At 40.6% G+C, this 24,987-nt stretch overlaps 1 protein-coding gene across 2 annotated transcripts in view; it reads left to right on the top strand.

The window, feature by feature from the left end:
• ASB4 (ankyrin repeat and SOCS box containing 4) overlaps positions 1 to 15,910 on the top strand; it is a 103,617-nt gene extending 87,707 nt beyond the window's left edge. For both annotated transcript variants that reach the window (XM_089917648.1, XM_089917649.1), the window contains 2 exons: positions 5,760 to 5,873; positions 6,817 to 15,910. In XM_089917648.1, the coding sequence (XP_089773774.1) occupies positions 5,760 to 5,873; positions 6,817 to 7,005 (303 nt within the window). In that variant the 3' untranslated portion in view covers positions 7,006 to 15,910. The remainder of the gene's footprint in view (positions 1 to 5,759; positions 5,874 to 6,816) is intronic.
• Positions 15,911 to 24,987: the final 9,077 nt, after the last annotated feature.

Genomic DNA, 24,987 nt, shown 5'->3' on the forward strand with positions numbered 1-24,987 from the left:
GCTACATATCTGCCATCCTCATCCCAACTGCAGAGAAAAGAGCAGCCCCATTTGCCTCAATTTCCCAAGACCAAGGTTCTAGAAAAATTACCTGCCCACCTTGACCATCTTGTACCCATGGAGAAATCCTTCTAGTTATACTTTCCATATACTCAGAAATGCTGACTCTAACTCTTCAGAGGTCCCACAGCAATGGATGTCTAACTCCAGCCCACCTGTTCATCCCCTTAGGGATTACTCTTTATTTAAGTAGACCTGGCTGAAAAAGCCATTGTCAGCAGGTCAGCTTTGTGCACTGTACCCAGACTATGTATGTGAATGGATCGTCTCATTAAACAAGTATTTATGTTGTGCCCATTTGGGCCTAGCCACTGGGCAGGATGGTTCTGATGCCTTCACTGGTTTGGAGCTTCCATATACACATTTAGTCTGCAATGGCTTATGACTGCACTTTTAAAATTCGGGGACAATTAAAAAGAGTTGTGTGCTAGAGTTTGGCTCACCGTAGCTCACGAGAGCTGATTGTTAAATTATCAGGAATTTTGTGAGCTGATTGTTAAATGCAACGATTTTTAAAAATTAAGTCATATAAACCTACAACATGGGGCTTCCCTGGTGGTGCAGTGGTTGAGAGTCCGCCTGCCGATGCAGGGGACATGGGTTCGTGCCCTGGTCTGGGAAGATCCCACATGCCGTGGAGCGGCTGGGCCCATGAGCCATGGCCGCTGAGCCTGTGTGTCCGGAGCCTGTGCTCCGCAACGGGAGAGGCCACAACAGTGAGAGGCCCAAGTACCACAAAAAAAAAAAAAAACCTACAACAAAGTATACTAAAAGCAAAGGTAATAAATATTCAAAACACACTACCTGCCAATTATTTTACTCTACATATCTATGCTCCTGATATTATTTGCCTATATTGGATCTATATGGTGGAAACACTATATAATGATGTTACTATACATATCTTCCCCACCATACATTCAGGGACCTCAAATAGGCCATGATGCAACTGTTTACACCACAGAAATCAGCAAATGCTACCAATCAGACCGTAACTTATTGCTTTGTCGATGTCTAGACTTCAGAAATTGATGGAGAGAATGTTACGAATGTAGATTAAACTTAAAAATTTGTAGTGTGTGGTGTCTGTAGCTATTACATTGTGAATAGTACAAAAAATTGAGAAATATGCTTCCAATATTCAAAAAACTATTAAGCGCTTCCACATAGAAGTGGCTTATGTCATTGATGAGTGAGTGAGCTTCCAATATATGTCTTCATTGTTTCACATTTGTGAAACAGTTACTCCTTAATGTAATAAAAATGTCAACCAATGTAAACATAGGAACCACATGCACGCTTCAATTGCAGACACAGGTTGGCTATGAGTACAACTCATATCTATACAAAATTGATATAAAAATCAGTGATAGCATTCTTAGAGTACCAACTGGCTATATGGAATAGGAAATAAATTATATTGGGTATTTTATTATTTGTAAATTGAGGGCTTCACATTCTTTATATTAGCAAAACTTATAATAAACTTATAAACATATATACATACAGTCTTTTTTTGTTTGTTTGTTTTACAAAATGCCTGTTGTTGAACATTTTCTAGTACACCATTGACTCAAACCTCTATTCGGTAGAGCCCCTTCTGGTTGCTCTATTTGTTGGGGCTGACACAGTCCTCAGGTGAGGCCATGCCTCCTGAGGCCAGGCCATATGATCATCTCAATAGATGCAGGAAAACCCTTTGATAAAATTCAACATCCATTTATGGTAAAAACTCTCCAGAAATAGGGCATAGTGGGAACATACCACAACATAATAAAGGCCATATACAGCAAGCCCACAGCTAATATCATACTCAACAGTAAAAAGCTGAAAGCATTTCCTATAAGATCAGGAACAAGAGAAGGATGCCCACTCTCACCATTTTTTAAAATTTTATTTTATTTATTTATTTATTTTTGGCTGTGTTGGGTCTTCGTTGCTGTGAGCGGGCTTTCTCTAGCTGTGGCGAGCGGGGGCTACTCTTTGTTGTGGTGCGCGGGCTTCTCATTGTGGTGGCTTCTCTTGTTGCGGAGCATGGGCGCTAGGCACATGGGCTTCAGTAGTTGTGGCTGGTGGGCTCTAGAGCACAGGCTCAGTAGTTGTAGCGCATGGGCTTAGTTGCTCCGCGGCATGTGGGATCTTCCCGGACCAGGGCTCGAACCCGTGTCCCCTGCATTGGCAGGTGGCTTCTTAACCACTGCGCCACCAGGAAAGCCCCTCACCATTTTTATTCAACATGTTTTTGACTTTTGGAGTCACACAGACCTGAGTTTGAATCCTATCTCTGTCATTTACTAGCTAAATACCCTTGTTTAAATTCTCTCACCCTTTGATTTTAAATCTGTAAAGTGGAGATAATTATAGGACTAACCTCATAGGTTGTCTGAAGATTTAGCAAGCTAAACATGCAAAGATTTAACATAGGCCCTGGCACATGATAAGTCCTCAAAAAATGGTAGCTGTACTTTTTTTCCTTCATCCTCTCTCCTGCCTATTAGGATGCATCAAGCTTCAGACCATGGCTCTCTACCTTTTCTGTTTATATCCATTTAGCGTATGATTGACCTAACCAGCACATTCCTTGATGATGCACAGATCTCCCTCTCCATCTTGACCTTCTCATTAGAGCATCCATCATGCACATTTTTAACTGACATTAGGACATAACATAGGAAATATCCTCCTGCTCATTATCTGACCATCCTCAAATTAGTATGCCCTTCCTATTTCCTCACTTCCATCGGTGGTACCCCTATTTGTACTTGATCTTAGGCTTCAGAGTTGCAGTCTTTACTCCCTATATCTGATTAGTCATTAAACCCTACTTATTCTTTCTCGCAGCTTCAGTTCTCGTGACTAATGGTGAAGCTAGCTGAGAAGCCGTTTGGTGCACTCCCATTCAGCCTCCTCAGGGCTCCCTGCCCTTGATATCCTTGTTTTTCCCTTTGTGCTTTTGCTCATGGTACTCAAGGGACACTGATGATCTTTAAGTTAGCCTCTTATTATTTACTGAATTATATTGCTCTGAACTCTGAAATACCTATGTCTTTTATCTTCAACTGGGTTGTAAATTCCTTGAAGACAGAAGCAGGGCATAAACTCAGAATTACTGTCACAGTGCTAAACACAGTGCTCAATAAAGGTTTCCCAATGGAATGAATTGATTGAATATAACCCTTTCTTATTAAGAATACATAATAGCTTCCTATTGCCTATTAAGTCAATCCCAAGCTCTTCAGACTGGCCTTCCAGGTGTACTGTCAGCTGACTCCATCTTACCTGCTCTTAACTTTAGTTCTTTCCTGACATGGGCCCTTCATTGAGGTGACCTTGGTACACACACACACACATACACACAACTGGGTATTAAAATACTCATCCTTCTGTCTCAGTTTTGCCTGAAGTCCCAAGACATTGGGTACTTACCACTCACATTGAAAAATGCAATGCTAGACCACCCTGGATGTTGGAGTTTGAGTTCAGTCAAACTCTTTCCCTGGAGGTAGGAGACAAGGTGCGTAAAAGTTCCAATCCTCTAATGAAGGATTGGTCTTTCCAGTAACCAGTCCACCTAATGAAGCTCTCTAGGAGCCCCATTAAGACTCACTTCATTAGCATAATTGAAATGGTGGAAAGGAGCTCTTTGTCAAGAACCAGAGGCAAAGACCAAACATGTATTTCTTATTATACCACACCCACAAATACCTCCTTTCCAACTGCAGCTTGAAACAAGCCTAGGCTATGGGAGAGGAGAAACTTTTAAATAAAATTTGGAGTTTCAATTATTCAACTAAAATGGACATTTTTATTGCTGAAATGACATTTTTCTCCTATCTAGAGTGACTGGAGTACTTTTTATTATTAAAAATTAAGTAGAGGGCTTCCTTGGTGGCGCAATGGTTGAGAGTCTGCCTGCCGATGCAGGGGACACGGGTTCGTGCCCCGGTCCGGGAAGATCCCATATGCCGCGGAGCAGCTGGGCCCGTGAGCCATGGCCGCTGAGCCTGCGCGTCTGGAGCCTGTGCTCCGCAATGGGAGAGGCCACAACAGTGAGAGGCCCGAGTACAGCAAAAAAAAAAAGAAAAAGAAAGAAGAAAAATTAAGTAGAAACAGGTGTGAGTCCTGCCTGAGGTATCATGCCAGGAGTGGAGAAGGGTTCCAGGCAGTGGGTTTGTGTGAGCAGGAGAAAGCGATAATGAAGCTGTGTTTTTGTTTTACCCTTTGAAGTACCTCTCTTTCAACACGACTGTTACATTTGCTGATACTGCACATGTAGACAGGCCTGTAAGTGTATGCAGGCAGGCACACAACACACACACACACACACGCATGCACCTTTCTACCATTTAGGATCTACAGTTGAACTCATCTCCTCCAAGAAATCATTCCTGGTTAGCGCAACTCACTCAGCTCTCTCTCTTGGAATTTCTATAATTCCTCTTTTTCAAACCCTATAATCTAACACTTATGTATGTGAACCAACCATACATCTCCATTGATCTTCTCTTGTTTCATTTACATGTTTTTGCTTCTCATTCTTACAGTAAGCCTCTCACCAGAAACCAGTGTGTTTTACTTTGGGATATGTCTCATATATTCCTCCATTGTCACTTAATAAAGGCTGCATGATTGATTAATCAGATATGTCCAAATTTCATGGTAACATCAAAGGTTGGCTAAATATCCAGTTTAGTCTAAAACCTAAAGCTAAATCTTTCTGCCTCCTGATGGAAATGCTGGCCACCTCGACTCGGCTTTCCAGTTTTATTTGGTTGGTCAACTGTTGAACAGAGTGTGCTAATGAAATAACTAATCTTCATGTGATCTTTTATTGCTGATGAAGGCTAAAATACCAGTGAGGGTGATTTGGTACGTGACATTAGTCCTCTTCAAGCACTGCACTGGGAAGACAGCTTTGGTTAACTTTCATGTTACTCTATAGTTTGTTTTACCTCATAGTCACCAGTAGGCTTGAGTTCTTGGATTACTAACATTCAGCTTTTTGCTAATAAAATTTTCTGTAGAACTAGGAGAATTTCCTAGACAGCTGGAAGTGTATTTTGGGACCGGCCTCTCTCAAAATTGCTTTTACGAGCAGGGGATGCATTTCGTCAGGCCCCCACCCTCTTTGTTAGCACCTCTTTTTCACTTGCTCCTGGATGATGAAGGAAATTAGTCTTATGTTATTAATCCTCCCATCCACAATGGGGGCTGACAGTGTGTTTGAATACTTAAAGGCATGAGACTTCTCAAAAGCATTTCAGGGCTCCAAAGAGGCTTATCGGTCCATGAAGTCTTTTTTTTTTTTTTTTTTAATAATTTGGTTGTGGCTTTTATTTATTTATTTATTTATGGCTGTGTTGGGTCCTCGTCTCTGCGCGAGGGCTTTCTCCAGTTGTGGCAAGCGGGGGCCACTCTTCATCACGGTGCATGGGCCTCTCACTATCGCGGCCTCTCTTGTTGCGGAGCACAGGCTCCAGACGCGCAGGCTCAGCAGCCGTGGCTCACGGGCCCAGCCGCTCCGCGGCACGCGGGATCCTCCCAGACCAGGGCCCGAACCCGCGTCCCCTGCATTGGCAGGCAGACTCCCAACCACTGTGCCACCAGGGAAGCCCCATGAAGTCTTGATGTCTCTGTGCGTGGAAAAGATGAATCATATATGTGCATCGAACAGATGAAACTCTGTGGTGTCTCTGCAGGTGATACAGGCTTGCCATTCTTGCCCCAAAGCAATCGAAGTTGTCGTCAATGCCTATGAACATATCAGGTGGAACGTAAAGTGGAAAAGAGCTATCCCTGATGATGACTTGGAGGTAAAGCATCAATTCACTTCCTGTGGGTTTTGCTCTAAAGTACTTCCATAGTGCAATGGGAGTGCAGGAAATTCTAATTCAAAAAATGGGTTTTGAGAATGCTTTTAAGAATTTGAGGATGCTACACAAATACAGCAAGACAAAGGGTTATAAAATGCAGGTGTGAGAATAAATAAATAAATAAATAAATAAATAAATAAGTAGGTAGTGCTTAGGAGCATCTTGGGAGTTTCTCCATCTAAGGGCAAGTTGAACAGTTATATAAAGGTGACAGTTTTACTTTCTTCCCATCAATTTAGATGAATTTAATAATAAGAAGAAGAATATTTAGGATTGTTCATATAGCATTTTTATCAGAAGTTTAAATTGTTTGTGTAGATTATGTCACTCACTTTAAAAAATTGCTCTATTATTATTTATATAGATTAATTAATATTAATAATTATATAGATTAATTAATTATATAGATTATTTCATTCACTTTTAAATAACCTGAAGTCTGTAATAGGCAGGTAACAGAGTATCAACAACTTTGTGATGAGTCATGCAGAAAGCCATTGGCAAAGCTGAGTCCTCATGCTGCATGTGGACTTTGCTGCCTTTGTGAACCAGCCCTTCCACCTAGCCTCATGTTCTTGGTTTTAGCTGTCACAGGCTGTCCCCAGCACGGGAGAGATGTTGGGCACAGATTACAAAGCTCACTGGGCCTAGAGGCTAATGGCTTAGGTGCAATCTTATTCTGCTACTTATTAGCTATCTTAGCTTTAAAAAGTTACTTAACCTGCCTCAGCTTCATTATTCATGTTTAATTTTGCCTCCCCATCAGAGACCGTGGAAAGCTGCCATTATGTATAAAGTAGGGACTAAACACATCACTATTGATTTCTATTGACATAAACTCTGAGGCTTTTCTGACTTTAACATGTGTTGCCTTCCTTTTCAGAGATACTGGGATTTTTACCACTCTCTCTTCACTGTGTGCAGTAACTCTCCAAGGACTCTCATGCATTTATCAAGATGTGCCATTCGAAGAACGTTGCACAGCAGATGTCACAGAGTAATTCCTTTGCTTTCCCTCCCATTGTCATTGAAAAAGTACTTGCTTTTAGAGCCAGAGGGAATCATTTATTAAGCCTTATGAGACAGAAGATCCCAATCCTAGATGTTTAAGTGGACTCGCTGAGTAGTTTGCATAAATAAAATGGTACTTGGGTTGATTATAACACTTCAGGGATTTAAAAACACTTTACAAACACTATGTCATTAATCCTAGAGTATCACGGTGAGGGGAAATAAACAAGAGGTAAAGTTAAGGTAGTCTCAAAAACAAGAGCGTATCCAGAAGGCCCTGACATAACAATAATAATATGTATAGTGCTCTTACTTGGTGCCTGCTATAATTTTATATAATTTTATATAATTTTATAAGATTTTTCATATGTTATCTCATTTGAAATGGGACCCAGGTTTTCTTACAACCAATTTCATCCTCTCCCTTATCAGTAATAAGTTTACATTACCGTTCAGTTGGCAAAATGTTAGGCTTTAGGATGGGCCTCTTAATCTTGGTGTCCTCCACCCACTCCCACTTAGCAGAAATTACTATGGCTAGTTTTGCAAACTCCTTTCCATATACTAAGCTCCTCAACTTACTTTTAGTGAAGAAAGCACGAGCATACTCAAAACAAAGAAATCTTTGAGTCAAATTAGAAATGAAAAACAAAGATCAGTCCACTTGAAAGTCAAAATGGACATTTGAACACTCTCATTGAACCAAAGACTGGAGATGCAAAGATGAGTCCGAAGCGAGGACTCCTGCCCTCCAGGATCTCACCATTGAGCAGAGGATCCGGACATATAAGCAGGGAACTGCAGTGTCAAATGTCAGAGGCAAGAGTAGAGGTGCAGATTCATTCTTAATGCTTGCCTTTCAAAGTCATGTTTCTGACATGAAGTGCGGTTTTCTTTGAAGCATGATGATAAAGAGTGAAGGGATTGTGTGTAATAGAGAGATCTCCGGCTGCTATGAGTGTAAATGTAAATGGATTCACTTTAAGTTTCCAGGCACATGTACTTATTTTTATTTTAGGATGATTTCATGCATAGTGCTTTCCCAGACTCCCTGGGGGAAATATTGCACACTCAGTGGCTCCCATGTGTGTGTGACAAGGAAGTTTAGGAAAATGTGTGCAAGGAAACGTGCGAAGGGAAAGACTTAGGTTGATTACTTTGGTCTTTTTATGTAACAGACTGACATTTCAGAGCATTTTAGCTAGAAGATAAGGGGCACTTTGCTGGCGATGGCCAGCTGCAGAAAGCACATGGAAAGACTTTGAAAATGGTAAAAGTTTGAGAAACTTGGAAAGACTAGTGTGTTAATCAGGTTTGTTAGCAGTTTGCAGAAAGAGAAACGTAGATGATTAACCTCTGGACCTCATGGTTTATGAGGCCAACTTCGCTTCACTTTTTGTTCTTGCTAATCACTTTTAGATAAGCTCATTGACTCTTAGCATTGCCTTTTAGAGGTTACAGCAGAAGTAATTAAGCACAAACAAATCTATTTGCCAGTTATGAGCAGGGTTTTTTTTTTGGTTGTTGTTGTTGTTGTTTTTGTGGTGGTTGTTGTTTTTTTGTGGTTCTCCATCTTGTTTAACCTTAGATGCTTGAGTTTGCAGTAGAGATGATGTCAAATATTCCACTAGCCTGACACCTAGACTCTGCTTCGCATACTGGGATTTGCATATTCCTGGTGCCATGTAGGAAAAATCATAAGTGGAAACAATAATCTTTCTGAAGTATCAGTTCTACTCAGATATTTTGGGAGAAATATTTTATACTAAAATAAGATCTGTATTATGGAATAGAATACTGTATTTGTATGAACAATTCATATAAAATATGATCCTTCAAAAAACAGTTTGCTTACAGCAAGTGGTGTTAGAACACATTCTAGAATGCCAGTCAGAGGTGCTGGGAGAGGATGTTCCTTGCATGGGGAAGTAGCATATCTCAGTTGGCCTGCTGTGCTTAAACATTCTGTGTTAATCTAGCATATGATACAGGACTACTTGCTTTGAATGGTTTATTTGTGGATTTAAAGTTATTTCTCCTCATCTTTGAACTTTCATTTAGAGGACTTAAATAAAGCTCTTCTCTTTCCTTTCATCTTTGTGAGTTATTTGCCGATAAGACGTTTTCCTAGCTGACTTTTCAGCAGTTAGACTGAAGAACTCTACATGATCCATTGCTTTATTCAACATTGGGAAAGAAAAAGAGAATGAGGAAATGTGCCTGTAAATAAATAATACTTTCAAAGGAAAGTAAAGGGTAAACACAAATAAAACACAGGCTATTGCTATAGGAACAAGAGTATTTTAATAATAATAAATTGTACTGAATCATACTCTTCCATCTGTCACTATCTCTGTCCTCCTGGGTTTCTAATTTCTTTTCATTCTCACCATTCAAGCAACCATGGGCAGGAGAAACAGAGGAAATTATATCCCGATGATACCATTGTTACTTTTTGTAAATAGTCACTTAATGACTGTAGATTACATAGGAAGAAGAATCTTTGATATGAGGGAAAGACCACCCGTCCAGTTTTCTCCCTTTTCAGGAGGTAGACACACTTGAGTTCTATTTTTTAATCACCTAGTGTTACATTGTCACTTTGTCCTTCCATCCTGAACCCAGCGGCTTCTAATAAAAAACACAGCAGTAAAAAGCTGATTGTAAGGATGAGAAAAGTAACAAACCATTTGCAGTGGCTTATCAATGTTGGAAAAATCAGCTGAGCCTTATATTTTTGTTACACATCTGATTGTTTATGAAGAACTCTTGAAATTTTGAACGGCACACTTTCAAAACTTTTTTGAAAAATCCAGTTACTCACTTATTTTCTTTGAAACACAGACACCATAGCTAATATATGGAAGGAATTCATTGTCACTTCCTTTGGAGTATAAACAGATTCATTACAGTTAGATGTTAAGAATTTTGGCTCTGGTGCCTGTCTATCCGGGTTTATATCCTGACTCTCATCCTTATTTGACCCATTATCTAGAGAAAATGACATGCTTGCTGCATGCCTCAATTTCCTCATTTTGGGAATGATAATGGTACCTACTTCATAAAACTTTTATATGATTGTTTTGAGGTGCAGGGGAGGAAAAAGTTTAACCTGACTCTTTTAGGGTCCTTGGCTGGGTCAAAGACAGATTAACAGGAGGGAAGCATACAAATTTACTTAATGTAAGTTTCACATGACATGGGAGCCTTCATAAGGAAATGAAGACCCTGAAGAAACAGACTTGAGTATTTTTATGCGAGGTTTGATGATGAGTGGACAGTTGTGTAGCAATATGATAGGTTAAGGAGGATGAGGTCAGTGTGGTAAACTGGGGGAAACCGGGACCTGTTCGTTAGGATTCCTCTTGGTGTCCCTTTGTCTTAGAAGATAAGGATGCTCCTTTCCTCCAGATTTAGGGAGGGCACCTCCCACAGGAGGGTTTTATGATTTGTTTCAGGGAAGAAGGGGAGGGGATGGTCAGAGTGATCTTCCTGCTTCTGCTGTTTTCTTAAACTCCTTCAGCTTAAATTAGACACTATGCCAAGGTGCTTTCTATGGGAACAGTGTGTCTGGAGCCCCATCAGAGGGTTAAATTGTTAGTACATTAAAGCACACAGAACAGAGCATGACATTCAGTTAGCGTTTTAATTTTGTTATTGTCATAATCGTTATTATTTAAGGAGAACTTTCTACCAGTGAGTAATATTTTCTTAGAGTGAAGCTACAGCTGAAGGTGATGTGTGGTAGATTTCTGTTCACTTTGGGAAATACTTTTTGAGCTTCTTCTATGTGCCAGGCGCTTTGTTGGCTGCTGGGAATCAAAGGGGGAACAAGGCAAGCCAGGTCCCTGACCTTCCTGGGCTTTTTTGAGGTGGAGGATGGAGACGGAAATAACATTGATGTGGAGGATTAGCAAAGAGGCAAATTGATTAATTTGTGAAACTTTGCCCTTTTGTAAGTGGGTTTATCAAGGATGCAATCACTCCTTTTACTATTTAATGAAGGCTGTGGAGTCACTTGAAAATGTATCCTGTGGATAAAGAGGGTTGATCAGCTGTTTCCATCTTCATGGAGGGAAGAGTAGGTGAAGGTTAACTTTGTAGCCAGAGGAGTATAGATTGGCAATGAGATTCCCAGCAGTGAGGGTTACTGCATATCAGAATGAATGAACAGGGAGGATTGGCGGATTTCATTTAATTATTCTTTCACTTTCAAGAATTTATTCAGTACTAATATGTGTGTGGTTCTGTGCAAAATGTGGAAGGAAGAGGGGAGTGTTGGTACCAATTCACTGCAAGATTCACTTGCAGTAGCTCAAAGTTTTTGTTCGCTTGTTTGTTTTTTACTATGTAGTAAGAATAAAAGGTATACAGTGGAAAACACAGGAAGAACGCTCTTTGACATAAGTTACAGCAAGATCCTTTTTGACCCACCTCCTAGAGAAATGGAAATAAAAACAAAAATAAACAAATGGGACCTAATGAAACGTAAAAGCTTTTGCACAGCAAAGGAAACCATAAACAAGATGAAAAGACAACCTTCAGAATGGGAGAAAATATTTGCAAATGAAGCAACTGACAAAGGATTAATCTCCAAAATTTACAAGCAGCTCATGCAGCTCAATATCAAAAACACAAACAACCCAACCCAAAAATGGGCAGAAGAGCTAAATAGACATTTCTCCAAAGAAGATATATAGATTGCCAACAAACACATGAAAGGATGCTCAACATCACTAATCATTAGAGAAATGCAAATCAAAACTACAATGAGGTATCACCTCACACCAGTCAGAATGACCATCATCAAAAAAATCTAGAAACAATAAATGCTGGATAGGGTGTGGAGAGAAGGGAACCCTCTTGCACTGTTGGTGGGAATGTAAATTTATACAGCTACTATGGAGAACAGTATGGAGGTTCCTTAAAAAACTACAAATAGAACTACCATATGACCCAGCAATCCCACTACTGGGCATATACCCTGAGAAAACCATAATTCAAAAAGAGTCATGTACCAAAATGTTCATTGCAGCTCTATTTACAATAGCCAGGACATGGAGGCAACCTAAGTGTCCATCAACAGAGGAATGGATAAAGAAGATGTGGCACATATATACAATGGAATATTACTCAGCCATAAAAAGAAACGAAATTGAGTTATTTGTAGTGAGGTGGATGGACCCTAGAGTCTGTCATACAGAGTGAAGTAAGTCAGAAAGAGAAAAACAAATACCATATGCTAACACATATGTATGGAATCTAAAAAAAAAAAAAAATGGTTCTGAAGAACCTAGGGGCAAGACAGGAATAAAGACACAGACATAGAGAATGGACTTGAGGACACAGGGAGGAAGAAGGGTAAGCTGGGACGAAGTGAAAGAGTGGCATGGACATATATACACTATGAAATGTAAAATAGATAGCTAGTGGGAAGCAGCTGCATAGCACAGGGAGATCAGTTTGGTGCTTTGTGACCACCTAGAGGGGTGGGTTAGGGAGGGTGGTAGGGAGACACAAGAGGGAGGGGATATGGGGATATATGTATATGTATAGCTGATTCACTTTGTTTTACAGCAGAAACTAACACAACATTGTAAAGCAGTCATACTCCAAAAAAGATGTTAAAAAAAAGGTATACAGTGGGTTTTTAAAACTAGATGCTATCTAACTGAGCTATTTTTCTGTCAGCCTGCCATAAAATGGTTGATTAGAAATGATTTTCAGAATTTATATTTCATTGATAAATTGCCTTCTTCCTATGTTTGGTCACACTTGTCACTGATGAGAATCAATGCATGAAATATGCAAAAACATCCTTCAAGAGGCAGTTGATTATTTTTTCTTTTCTTATTTTTTCCTTTTTCTTTCTTTTAAATTTTAGTGACACTAAGTAGATTAGGTGTGCTGAAATTTCTTCTTTAATAATTGGTTTTCTCAGATAGAGGTATGCCTCAATGATATTGTATAACAACTATGCAAATATATGCTAATCCAGCCAAGGAAATGTAATAATGATGCTACCTTGTGCTTTTTAAATTAAAGACACCAGTGGATTCGTTCTTAGTGCTTAATCAAGCACAGAAGAATTGACAAAACAGAACTATCATCGTGGGGCGTTTAAGGTGATTTTGAAGTAGAAGTTAGGTACCAGGGGTCTTCCTAAGGTCCAGGAGCCCAGACATTGCCCAGAGTCACAAGGGAAGACGTTTATTCGCTGCCCCATATCAGATTTCAGGGAATCTGAACCTGTTTAATTGAGAAGAGGCGGGAACAAATGGAGATTATAATCAATTTAATTCAGGAAGAAAGACAAAAACACATAGCTGCCTTTCAAAACGCAAACTCTCTCTCTCCCCTGTTCAGGGTCCTGGCAGGACGACTTTCATGGGCTGCATGAGCCGAACTCCTTTCCCCTGGCTTCTTGGTGGGTTCAGTGGGAAAACCAGCCGGAGACTGAAGAGCAGAAGGAGACAGAGATGGGGACACTTCCAGGCTCCTTCCCTGCTGAGCCTTCTCTTGATGGTGGCTGAATTCCTTCCTCAAGGCCACAGCTCCTGTTATGAGCCCTTCTCCTAAGCTACCGTTCTCCACTTTTTTCCTTCAGACCTAGGGTAGTCAAGGCTTCCTCTTGTTGCCTCTGTCCCAGGTGCTTCATCATTCCTTGCTATCTACATTTCTATAAATATTCCTTGGTGAAATTCTCTTCAATCACCCCTATTGAGTAAGCAGTTTATTTCCTATAGGGATCTTGACAAATGCACAAACACACATAAGACTGTGATAAGTCAGTGAGAGCTCAGTTGGTGGTCATAGTAAGTGCTGTCAGTGTTGAGGGAAGAGAGGGGTCACTGTGGACCAGTGGTCAGGCAGGTGGACTTGAGCTGTGAACTGAAGAAGGGTGGGGTTGGGTAATAATTTGAGTAAAAGTAGCACAGCGGAAGGGGTGGAGTTTAAGGTGAGTAGCCTCAGTGAAGGGTTAACGCTATAACATACAATGAGCATTCACTGTCACCGAGTAGACAAGTTGGACACAAGTAGAAGATGAACATTTGTTGTAGAGAGTAGAGAATAAGGTTGGCAGGACTGGGTGGGATCAAATTATGAAACATCTTGAGCCATGGGGAAGCAGCATGGGAAACCAATGGAATATTATTATTACCATAATTATTCTTTTGCAACCCTATAACTTTTATAGTAATAATAATTATGATACAACTACATAACATTTATATGATATGATTTTCAGAGCATCTTATGAGGCTTAATGCAGATAACTGCCTTTACCATTAACCTCAACTCTCCTTCCATGGCAAAATATATATATACAATTCTGAAGATTTAGATGTGAAAAAAATCTAAACAAAAGATGAATAATCCCTTTTCTTACCATGTAAAACACTCCAATCAAATGGAATAATTTACTTGAGCAAAAAGGAATGATAGCCTTGCATTTTTTAATATCAAAAAGCTAAAGAATTTTTTTAATTGCATGAAAGAAAAAAGAGGAAACCTTTCTTCCAGGGCAAAAGAGGATGAAGGGACAGAGGCAACATTTGGAGTTCGAGCGCCGTTTATAATTCTCGCCACAGCAGTGTTCAAGTGATAAATTGTTTACAGAAGCATTGACATAATTACAGTCCTTCAGGAGCCCCAGAGCTCCCAGGATTGCTGAAGTCAGAGGGACAATGAAAGGCCTCTTCTTAGGATGATCCATCAGAGAAAAGCTTAGGCAGCAGCGTTGTTTCTAAGTAACTTTGGCTGGTTCTGTGATAAAGATACATACAAAGAAACTGCAAAGTTTTGCTCCTGTGCATTAGCAATACAGTGTGACACGGGGGGGGGGAAATCTGAATTTTGGAATTCAGTAGTTGGGTTTTAATCTTGATTGTGCCACTTAATAACTGTGTGACCTTGGGCCAGTTTCTTAACCCACGTGTCAATTTCTTTATTTGGATAGTAGTGATTAACTACCTGATTTGGGAACTAAATGAAATGATGCATGTAAAGCATCTAAAGTGTCTTGTGTATAGCTGAGCCTTAATAAATGCTCAGATGGTACATGCATCTTCTGGGTGGGACACATTGGGTGGAATACATCTGAGGACATATAGAGTTTCTAAGACATGCATGGCACGGACCACGGGCTTTTTATTGCATTTTAACTGCAATGTTTTTTTCCTGTGGTACCAACTCTCTGAGGCAAACTGTTCCAGGCTGACTTCGTTAATGGTCCTCTGCTCTTGGCAGTTTGGCCTGAAGGAGGCAGTGTAGGAGAATTTTCTCCCTGCCATGAATCAGAGCAGTGGAACTACCAGCAGCTCTCAATTCTAAAAATAAATTCAAAATGACTTGAAGACTTAAATACAAGACATGACACCATAAAACTCCTAGGAGAGAACATAGGCAAAATATTCTCTGACGTAAATTGTAGCAATGTGTTCTTAGGTCACTCTCACAAAATGAAAGAAATAAAAGCAAAAATAAACAAATGGGACCTAATCAAACTTGTAAACTTTTGTACAGCAAAGGAAACCATAAACAAAACAAAAAGACAACCTACAGACTGGGAGAAAATATTTATAAATGATGCAACCAACAAGGGATTAGTTTCCAAAATATACAAACAGCTCGATATCAAAAAAAAAAAAATCAAAAAATGGACAGAAGACCTAAATAGACATTTCTCCAAAGAAGACATACAGATGGCCAGCAGGCACATGAAAAGATGCTCAGGGTCGCTAATTATTAGAGAAATGCAAATCAAAACTATGTTGAGGTATCACTTCACACCAGTCAGAATGGCCATCATCAAAAAGACTACAGGGCTTCCCTGGTGGCGCAGTGGTTGAGAGTCTGCCTGCCGATGCAGGGGACACGGGTTCGTGCCCCGGTCCGGGAAGATCCCACATGCCGCGGAGCGGCTGAGCCTGCGCGTCCGGAGCCTGTGCTCTGCAACAGTGAGAGGCCCGCGTACCGCAAAAAAAAAAAAAAAAAAAAAAAGACTACAAATAATAAATGCTGGAGCGGATGTGGAGAAAAGGGAACCTTCCTACACTGTTGGTGGGAATGTAAATTGGTGCAGCCACTATGGAGAACAGTGTGGAGTTTCCTTAAAAAACTAAAAATAGAGTTAACATACTATCCAACAATCCTACTCGTGGGCATATATCCAGAGAAAACTCTATTTTGAAAAGATACATGCACACCAATGTTCAGAGCAGCACTATTTACAGTAGCCAAGATATGGAAGCAACCTAGGTGTCCGTCGACAGGATAAAGAAGATGTGGTGTATACACACACACACACACACACACACACACACACACACACACACAATGGAATACTACTCAGCCATGAAAAAGAATGAAATAATGCCATTTGCAGCAACATGGATGGACCTAGAGATTACCATACTAAGTGAAGTAAATCAGACAGAAAAAGACAAATACCACATGATATCACTTATATGTGGAATCTTAAAAAATGCTACAAATGAACATATTTACAAAACAGAAATGGACTCACAGACATAGAAAAAGAACTTACGGTTACTAAAGTGGAAAGGTAAGGAGGGATAAATTAGGAGTTTGGAATTAGCAGATACACACTACTATATATAAAATATATAAACAACGAGGTCCTACTGTATAGCACAGGGAACTATATTCAATATCTTGCAATAAACTATAATGTAAAAGAATCTGAAAAAGAATATATTTATATGAATAACTGAATCACTTTCCTCTATACCAGAAACTAACACAACATTATAAATCAACTGTACTTCAATTAAAAAAAAGTAAAATTTAAAAAAAATGCAGCTCTGAAGAAAACTAAACCGGAAAGCTCAAGGAAGACAAAAAGGTCTGTGGCAACTTTCATTAATCTCCTGGTTACAGTTTCAAACAAACCTACTCTGCCCTTCATAGGAGAGAGACCTGGGAATCCGGAAGAGGTCTTAGAACCACAGATTCTATCCTGTGTTTACATAACCTGGAAGAAAAATAAAATTGCAGTTTCTCTCTGTGTAGCAAGGAAACGGACAGTTTCATTAGTAATTCCATTCATTTGATTTCATTTCTTTCTGTCCTACTTCCCTTTCTCTCTTTCTCCCTTCCTGTCTTCTTCTCCCTTCCCTTCTTATCTCTCTTCCTCATTTTTTTTTTTTTTTTCTTTTTTGCGGTACGCGGGCCTCTCACTGCTGTGGCCTCTCCCGTTGAGGAGCACAGGCTCCGGACGCGCAGGCTCAGCGGCCATGGCTCACGGGCCCAGCCGCTCCGCGGCACGTGGGATCTTCCCGGACCGGGGCACGAACCCGTGTCCCCTGCATCGGCAGGCGGACTCTCAACCACTGCGCCACCAGGGAAGCCGTCTTCCTCATTTTTGAGTGTATTTTTTGCCTCTGCTTGGCCAGGATCTCAGTGTGAGCCATGCAGAGGCCATGCTAGTGTCTTCCTAGGGACTGTCAACCACTGATGAGACCAGTGTCTTCTGTAACTTTGCTTTGGATGCATGAAAGTGACACATAAGTCATCCAGAAACGGACAATTTGTACTTCTTTCTCACTCTCTCATTCTTTGATTTTTTGTGCCCAGTCTGAAAGCCACAATTATGGAAGAATTTGTTTTCTTTTTAACAATACATTACAGGTTAGAGATCAGGGTCAAGCTAGAAGCAAAAACTACCAGAGAGGTAATGAGAAAATTTCTAAAACAAGACCTGCACAATTCTGGTCCGTCTGCCCTGGCAATGCCAGAGAGGGGGCCTGATCACCCAATCTGGGTTCCTAGCATCCCACGTATTGCTGCAGTATCAGACAACTCTACCAGTGAGGTCTCAAGATACTCTCTTTTGGAAAAGCACAGGAGTTGTTTCTGGAGATCATGTAGCCGAATTGCTGGCCACGCAGACTAACAAACAAAGTCATCCACATTGGATTAGAATTCCTCTCTGCCACCCACTCCCTCTGAGACAATTTCTCTCTTTGCAACTAGGGGCAGTAATTACCTCATTGTAGAGTTGATGGGAAAGTAAATAAAATGAGCATGTTTAGTACAATGCCAGGCACATGGTTAACTTTTTTTTTTTTTTTTCTTTTGGCTGTGTTGGGTCTTCATTGCTGTGTGCAGGCTTTCTCTAGTTGCAGTGAGCGGGGGCTACTCTTCGTTGCAGTGCACAGGCTTCTCATTGCGGTGGCTTCCCTTGTTGTGGAGCACGGGCTCTAGGCACGCGGGCTTTAGTAGTTGCAGCACGCAGGCTCAGTAGTTGTGGCTCGTGGGCTCTAGAGCGCAGGCTCAGTAGTTGTTGCTCCGTGGAATGTGGGATCTTCCCACATCAGAGCTCGAACCCGTGTCCCCAGCATCGGCAGGCGGATTCTTAACCACTGTGCCACCAGGGAAGCCCACATAGTTAACTTTTAAGAAATGGTGATTATTATTATAATCATACCCTACTTGCCTTTTCCAGCTGAAATCTAGATGTTTATAAGTAACTCGCAGACCCCACACATGCTGGAAAAGTTTACACACACACACACACACACACACACACATCTAGCAAACAGAAATGAATAGAATGTATGAATATATCTATTCAAGAATATGCCATCAGTATGGGTTGCAGCCCACAGGAGGAAATCTGCCCATTTCTAAACACAGGACACAACTTAATAAATCAAGATAGGCCCTCTTGCAATGCGTTGATATTTGAGTTGGTTTTCAGTAGTCCTTACATTTTTTTTCTGCCTTGGGACAGGGCTAATTCACTGAACATGTTCTTCCTCTATATGTGTAGTTTACCTTTCTTATTTAGATATTACATGGTGCTTAAGTCTGAGCTCTCTTGAGATGGCAAAAGTGTGGCATATCACTTTTCACATCTGTGGCAGGAAATTCTAACCAATCAAGTTATTCTCTCCTGTTTAACCCAGACTCAGCCTCTGAATCCTCCTCAACATGGTGTGTAGACTGCCACTGCCAAGTGCTTTGAGTTTATAGACAAAGGGAAACTTTTTGTCACCTCTGGGTTCTATTCTCAAGGTTCTCACAGATTCATGGTCATACATTATGTAAATAAAACCTGGAAGAAGTAGAAAGCAGGTGATAATTACTGGCACAGGTGTTTGTTTTTTTCATTTGTGTGCGTGTATTTGTGTGTGTGTGCGTGTATTTGTGTGTGTGTGTGTGTGTGAGTATAGAATTTATTCAACAAGTATTTGTTGAGCTGGATCCTGTACCAGGTGCTGGAGATTCAAAGGTGAATAATGGTAGTCAAAGTCCCAGACCTCATGGGGCACTTTATTTTTTAATTATTATTTTTTTTTTTTAACTTATTTATTTATTTATTTTTGGCTGCGTTGGGTCTTTGTAGCTGCTCGCAGGCTTTCTCTAGTTGCGGCGAGCGGAGGCTACTCTTCATTGCTGTGCACTGGTTCTCATCACGGTAGCTTCTCTTGTTGCAGAGCGTGGGGCTCTAGGCGTGCAGGCTTCAGTAGTTGTGGCGTGCAGGCTTCAGTAGTTGTGGCGTGCAGGCTATAGAGTGCAGGCTGAGTAGTTGTGGTGCGCGGGCTTCAGTAGTTGTGGCTCGTGGGCTCTAGACCGCAGGCTCAGTAGTTGTTGCGCATGGACTTAGTTGCTCTGCGGCATGTGGGGTCTTCCTAGACCAGGGCTCGAACCCGTGTCCCCTGCATTGGCAGGTGGTTTCTTAACCACTGTGCCGCCAGGGAAGCCCTCATGGGGCACTTTAAGAAATACTTGTGCTCACTCCCCACTGACTCTTTTGAAAACCTTAGTAAGCTAATTAGGTTAAGTGCCTCATTCATCATGCCATGTTGTACCATCAGTCTGCCTACTGTCTCCCCAACTAGGCTATAACCTTCTTAAAGGAAAGAACTGTAATCTCTTCAGTTTTTCAAAAGATTAAGGTAAAATTTACATATAGCAAAATGCATAATCTTTAAATATATAACTGGATGAATTTTTATAAACATATCTACCTGTGTAATCAATACTCTAATCAAGATAAAGAGCACATGTATTACCCCAGAATGTTCCTTTCTGCTTCTTTTCAGTAAATCTTCACCTCCCAAAAGCAACACTGTGCTGTTTCTATCACCAGAGGTTAGATTTACATGCTTTTGAACTTCATAGAAATAAAATTATATAGTACATGCTCTTTGTGGTCTGGCTTCTTTCTCTCAACATAATATTTTGGAGATTCATCCATGTTTTTCCATGTAGCAATAGTTTGTACCTCTTTATTAGTACAGAAGTACTTTATTGCTTAGTAATAATTCCATTGTATGAACGTACCACCATATGTTTATCCATTCTCCTGTTGACAGACATTTGGGTTATTTCCAGTTTGGGGTAATGATGGATGATGGTTAATTATATGCGTCAACTTGGTTAGACTATGGTACCTAGATATTTGGTCAAACACCAATCTAGATGGTGCTGTGAAGGTGTTTTTTAGAAGTGGTTAACATTTAAATCAGACTTTGAGTGTACTCAAACTCATTTTACTCCATATTATGGAGGCAGATTACCCTCCATAATATGTGTGGGCCTCATCCAGTCAGTTGAAGGCCTACAAGAAAAAGACGGAGGTCCTCAGAGGAAGAAGGGATCCTGCTTCCAGACTGCCTTCAGATTCAGGACTGAAACATTAACTCTTCTCTGGGTCTCCAGCCTGCCCTGCAGATTTCAGACTCGAGAGTCCCTATAGTCACATGAGCCAATTCCTTAAAATAAATCTTTCTCTCTCTGTATATATACACACAGCCTAGTGGTTCTGTGTCTCTGGGGAACCTTGACTAACTCAATAGACAAACTTACTATAAACATTCTTGCTCAAGTTTTTTTGTGGACATGTTTCCATTTCCCTTGGGTAAATATCTAGGAGTGGAATCGAAAGGTCAGTCAGTGGGCATATATTTAACTTTATAAGAAAGTGCCAAACGGTTTTCCAAAGTGATGGACATTTTTTTCACTCCCATCAGCAATATATGAGAGCTCTAGTTGCTGCACATTCTTGTCAACATTTAGTGGTGTCAGCCTTTTTAATTTTAGCTATTTCAATGGGTGTGCAGTGATATGTATTTGCAGTTTTAATTTGCATTTCTCTGAGAGCTAATCATGTTAAACAGCTTCTCACGTGCTTACTGGCTGTGTATCTTCTTTGGTGGACTGCCTGTTCCAATATTTTGCAATTTGTTCCTTTTGAATCTCAACTCCTAGCGTTTAGTAGGAGTTAACATAACTATTGAATGAATGAAGAGAAGAATGTTACATTCTCTATCATCAGTGATTATTCTGAAATGATTATTAAATCTTTGTCTAGTTATTTATAATGCTTCTAAAGTGCTTCAGTAATGCCTGACACATAGTCAGCAGCCAGCATTTGTCAGCTGCTAGTACCATCCCTATTTTATATGTGTGGAATTGGGGATCAGAAAAGTTATGTGACTTAACCAAGATTACCTGGTTACTAACTGTCAAAATCGCTGCTCCACTCTGGGCTTCTCAAATTCTGTAATTTCACTTTTTGACTTTTTTTTGTTATTAATACCTTGAGCATTTAAATATTGGACTCACCATTGAATGTGTTACTTCATTGATTCTTTTAACTATTACTTATGGCAAATCTAATATGGCAAAGTTAATGGTGCTAATCATTTTACTTGTTTTAACTTATTTAATTCTCACTACAACCCTGTGACAAAAGTACTGCTGTGTTTATTTTAGACAGTTAAACTGCAGTACAGAGCGGTTATGCAGTTACCTAAGATCACATAGCTAATTAAGAGGTAGAGGTAGGATTTGAGTTCAGCTGGTCCCATACCAATACCTATATGATTTGTTTTGCTTCCTAACCACTATACTATACTGTTTCTTACGACAAGAATAATTTTGGACAAGTTGAATTTGAGGGGCTAATGAAACAGCGGGATGGAGAAGTCCAATAGAGTCATGACACTTAGGAGAGAGTTCCTGGTGGAGGTGGGGGCAGGGGAAGGGGGAGAGGGGAGTGTGGTAAGACTGGATGTTCAGTAAACTACAGTGCAAGACCATACTAGGAAAGATGTGTTAGGAGTAGTTAAAGAAAGTGCTGGCTATATTCAAAGATGAAGAAATTCCAGCAGTTGATTTCAGAAAGTTCTATGGTGGCCCCCATTTTTTTATAGACCTACCTTGTTTACAAGAATAGGTCTATAGGGCTTCCCTGGTGGCGCAGTGGTTGAGAGTCCGCCTGCCGATGCAGGGGACACGGGTTCGTGCCCCAGTCCGGGAGGATCCTACATGCCGCGGAACGGCTGGGCCCGTGAACCATGGCCGCTGAGCCTGCGCGTCCGGAGCCTGTGCACCTCAACGGGAGAGGCCACAGCAGTGACAGGCCCGCGTACCGCAAAAAGAAAAAAAAAAACAAAACAATAGGTCTATAATAATGATGTCTTTTGATCTGCAATAGTTTGTCCCTAAGATATTCCACAATATTTTGGCTGCTGTTTGCTGTTAAGAGTCCAAGACAAGTGGACCTGTGTTGTCTGCCCACAGGGCCCAGGAGCCCAATGTCATTCTGATAACCCCTTTTCTGTTTACTGGAAACCCCAAACACCCCCTCAGGGATCCCTTAGGTCAGGCTGACTAATCCCTTCTTCTGCTCAGATTTCACTCTCCTGAAAAGGCCGTGTGAGGAGCAGGGAATGAGTCAGTCCCTTCAGGCTGGCAGTACCCAGGGATGGAGCTAATCTGCATTATCTTAGCCTCCACAGGGTGAGTAATCATGCCGAGCGGGAAGATCTAACCCTGGAAAACAGGTGCAAGTATCCAAAGGAGGCCTTTGTGACCATAATAGGATGTTAGCTGAAACTCAGTCTATATTTACTCCTTGCAACAGAATATTTATTGGACCATGGTCTACAGGAACATTCAGGTTCCCTAAAAATTGATCTCTGCAACGATTATTTGGGCATCTCAGAAACACCAGGACTTGCACAGCAGGTCTGAGCCCAAGTCTTCCTCCTGACAGTCCAGAGAGGCAGTAGTTGGCAAGGAGTGACTAAGCCAGGCCCTGCCTACTGGGCTGCACACACAAACATGTTTTTGAAGCGCTGTATACGCTCAGCAGGGAACACGCTGTTCTCTCTGGGAGGTTGCCAGAAACTTATGAGAGAGTCAGATCAATGCCAAGAACAGACACCAAGGCTTCTCTCCCCTCTCAAAAGGGGATCCTGTGTGTGGTGCTGGGTGGCCACCACCCCTCCCTGATCCTCTAGCCTTCCAAACCAAGCCTACAAACTGTTTCCCTGCACTTCTCAACACCTTGGTTAGGTTTTTAAATCTTTTTTAACATCTTTTTTGGAGTATAATTTCTTTACAATGTTGTGTTAGTTTCTGCTGTTTTTTAAATGATTGTTAGAGACCACTACATACCTTTGGGCCACCGTAATCATGCTATTCAAAGCCAAATGCAAATACATTCCTTGTACTTTCATTCATTTTGCATCTCATAGCCTTGGGCCCTGGACCTTAGAAGCAGTGCCCGAGGAGAATAACCACCAACCTGTCCCATTTCATACAGGTACAGGCAGGGTTTGAGTTGCTGCCCTCCCAAGCTAGCCCTCTGCTGTAGCTTTGGCAAGGAACACAAAGATTACTTGAAATTCAACCAGTGCTGGTAAAGTGATAAGAAAACGTTTATCTTCTTTCAGAGGTACTCTTGCCAAATCCTCAGTGTTTCCATTTGGTTCAGCTCTATAACCAAATATTTTAAACTATTTTTTCCTCTATAATTGGCAAGTGTCAATTTTTGAGTAAGTATTTTAAAGTGAGTTTTTCATATATTTCCTATATTTGTATAGGGTATAGCTCCTTGTTTGCATAGTTCTCTAAGTTTCTAAGATTCAGCTGTTTTTTGGTTTACAGAATGCCGATTAATCCAGATACATTTACGTGGTGTCAACTACCTGAAATGTAGGCATTCACCCAATTCATCCATCCATCCATCCATTCACTCATTCACCCACCCAATACTTTTTCAGTTTAAAGTCCCTATAAGTAACTCACCAGCCTTATAAAGACACTGAAGTTGAGAACCTACAGTAATTAGGAGATGATAAATGTCACACAGATCCTTATTGCTTTTTTTTTTTAAACATCTTTATTGGGGTATAATTGCTTTACAATGGTGTGTTCTTATTGCTTATTAAGCAACTGAAAACAGAAAAGCTCAGGGGAGAATGATCTGTGTGAAAGTTAAAGATTCTGCCATGGAGTGATTTCACCAACCATATGCAACTGCAAAATGTAGAAAGCCAAGCTCAGGCTGGATAAACTCATTCTGTTCTTAGGACCTGCTAATTGGTTTCACATGTATGTAGATGGAACCCTCCTGGGGCTAGATTCCAATAAGAGGAGAGAAATGAGATAATTTCTCTGAAAGATACATCTGAGTCAGACAGAAGGAAATGTTATAACACTGGACTGTGGTTATGATCAGTGTTGGTGTGAGGATGACACTTTATTTAGGGAGATGTTGATAGTCAAAAAGAACTGAGTTTGAATGTCATTTCTCCACTTCCTAAGCATGACCTTGGCTATTCAGTCACATTATTTATTTATTCAATAAGTATTTATTGAGCCCTAGTGCCAAGCATGGTATGAGATGATGGAAATTCTCTTCCCCTCACAGCATAACACTGATTATTTTTTGAGCTTCACTCTAAGTCATAATAATACCTATCATTCAGAATTGTGTGGAGTTCGTATACATTGCATTTGTGATAAGGTACTGAGTGGGACTTTTCTTATTGTCTCAGAACTGGCATCTTGGCTCCAAACTTGGGGAAAATAGATGATAATTAGAGGACAAAGAGATGATTGAGATTTATTAAGAGGCAAATTCATTCTGCTGCCTCAGTTATCACTCTCTACTCACTAATCTAATCTTGAGGGAACTACTGAATTGTAATCTCCAGCTTCAGAAAGAGTTCCATGTCTTTTCCTTCCACCCTTGGAGGGTGCTCCTTCTAAAATAAAC

This window comes from Delphinapterus leucas, chromosome 9 (genome assembly GCF_059928025.1).
Source record: "Delphinapterus leucas isolate spDelLeu-1000000601 "Yukka" chromosome 9, BTC_Dleu_Yukka2, whole genome shotgun sequence".
Taxonomy (NCBI): domain Eukaryota; kingdom Metazoa; phylum Chordata; class Mammalia; order Artiodactyla; family Monodontidae; genus Delphinapterus; species Delphinapterus leucas.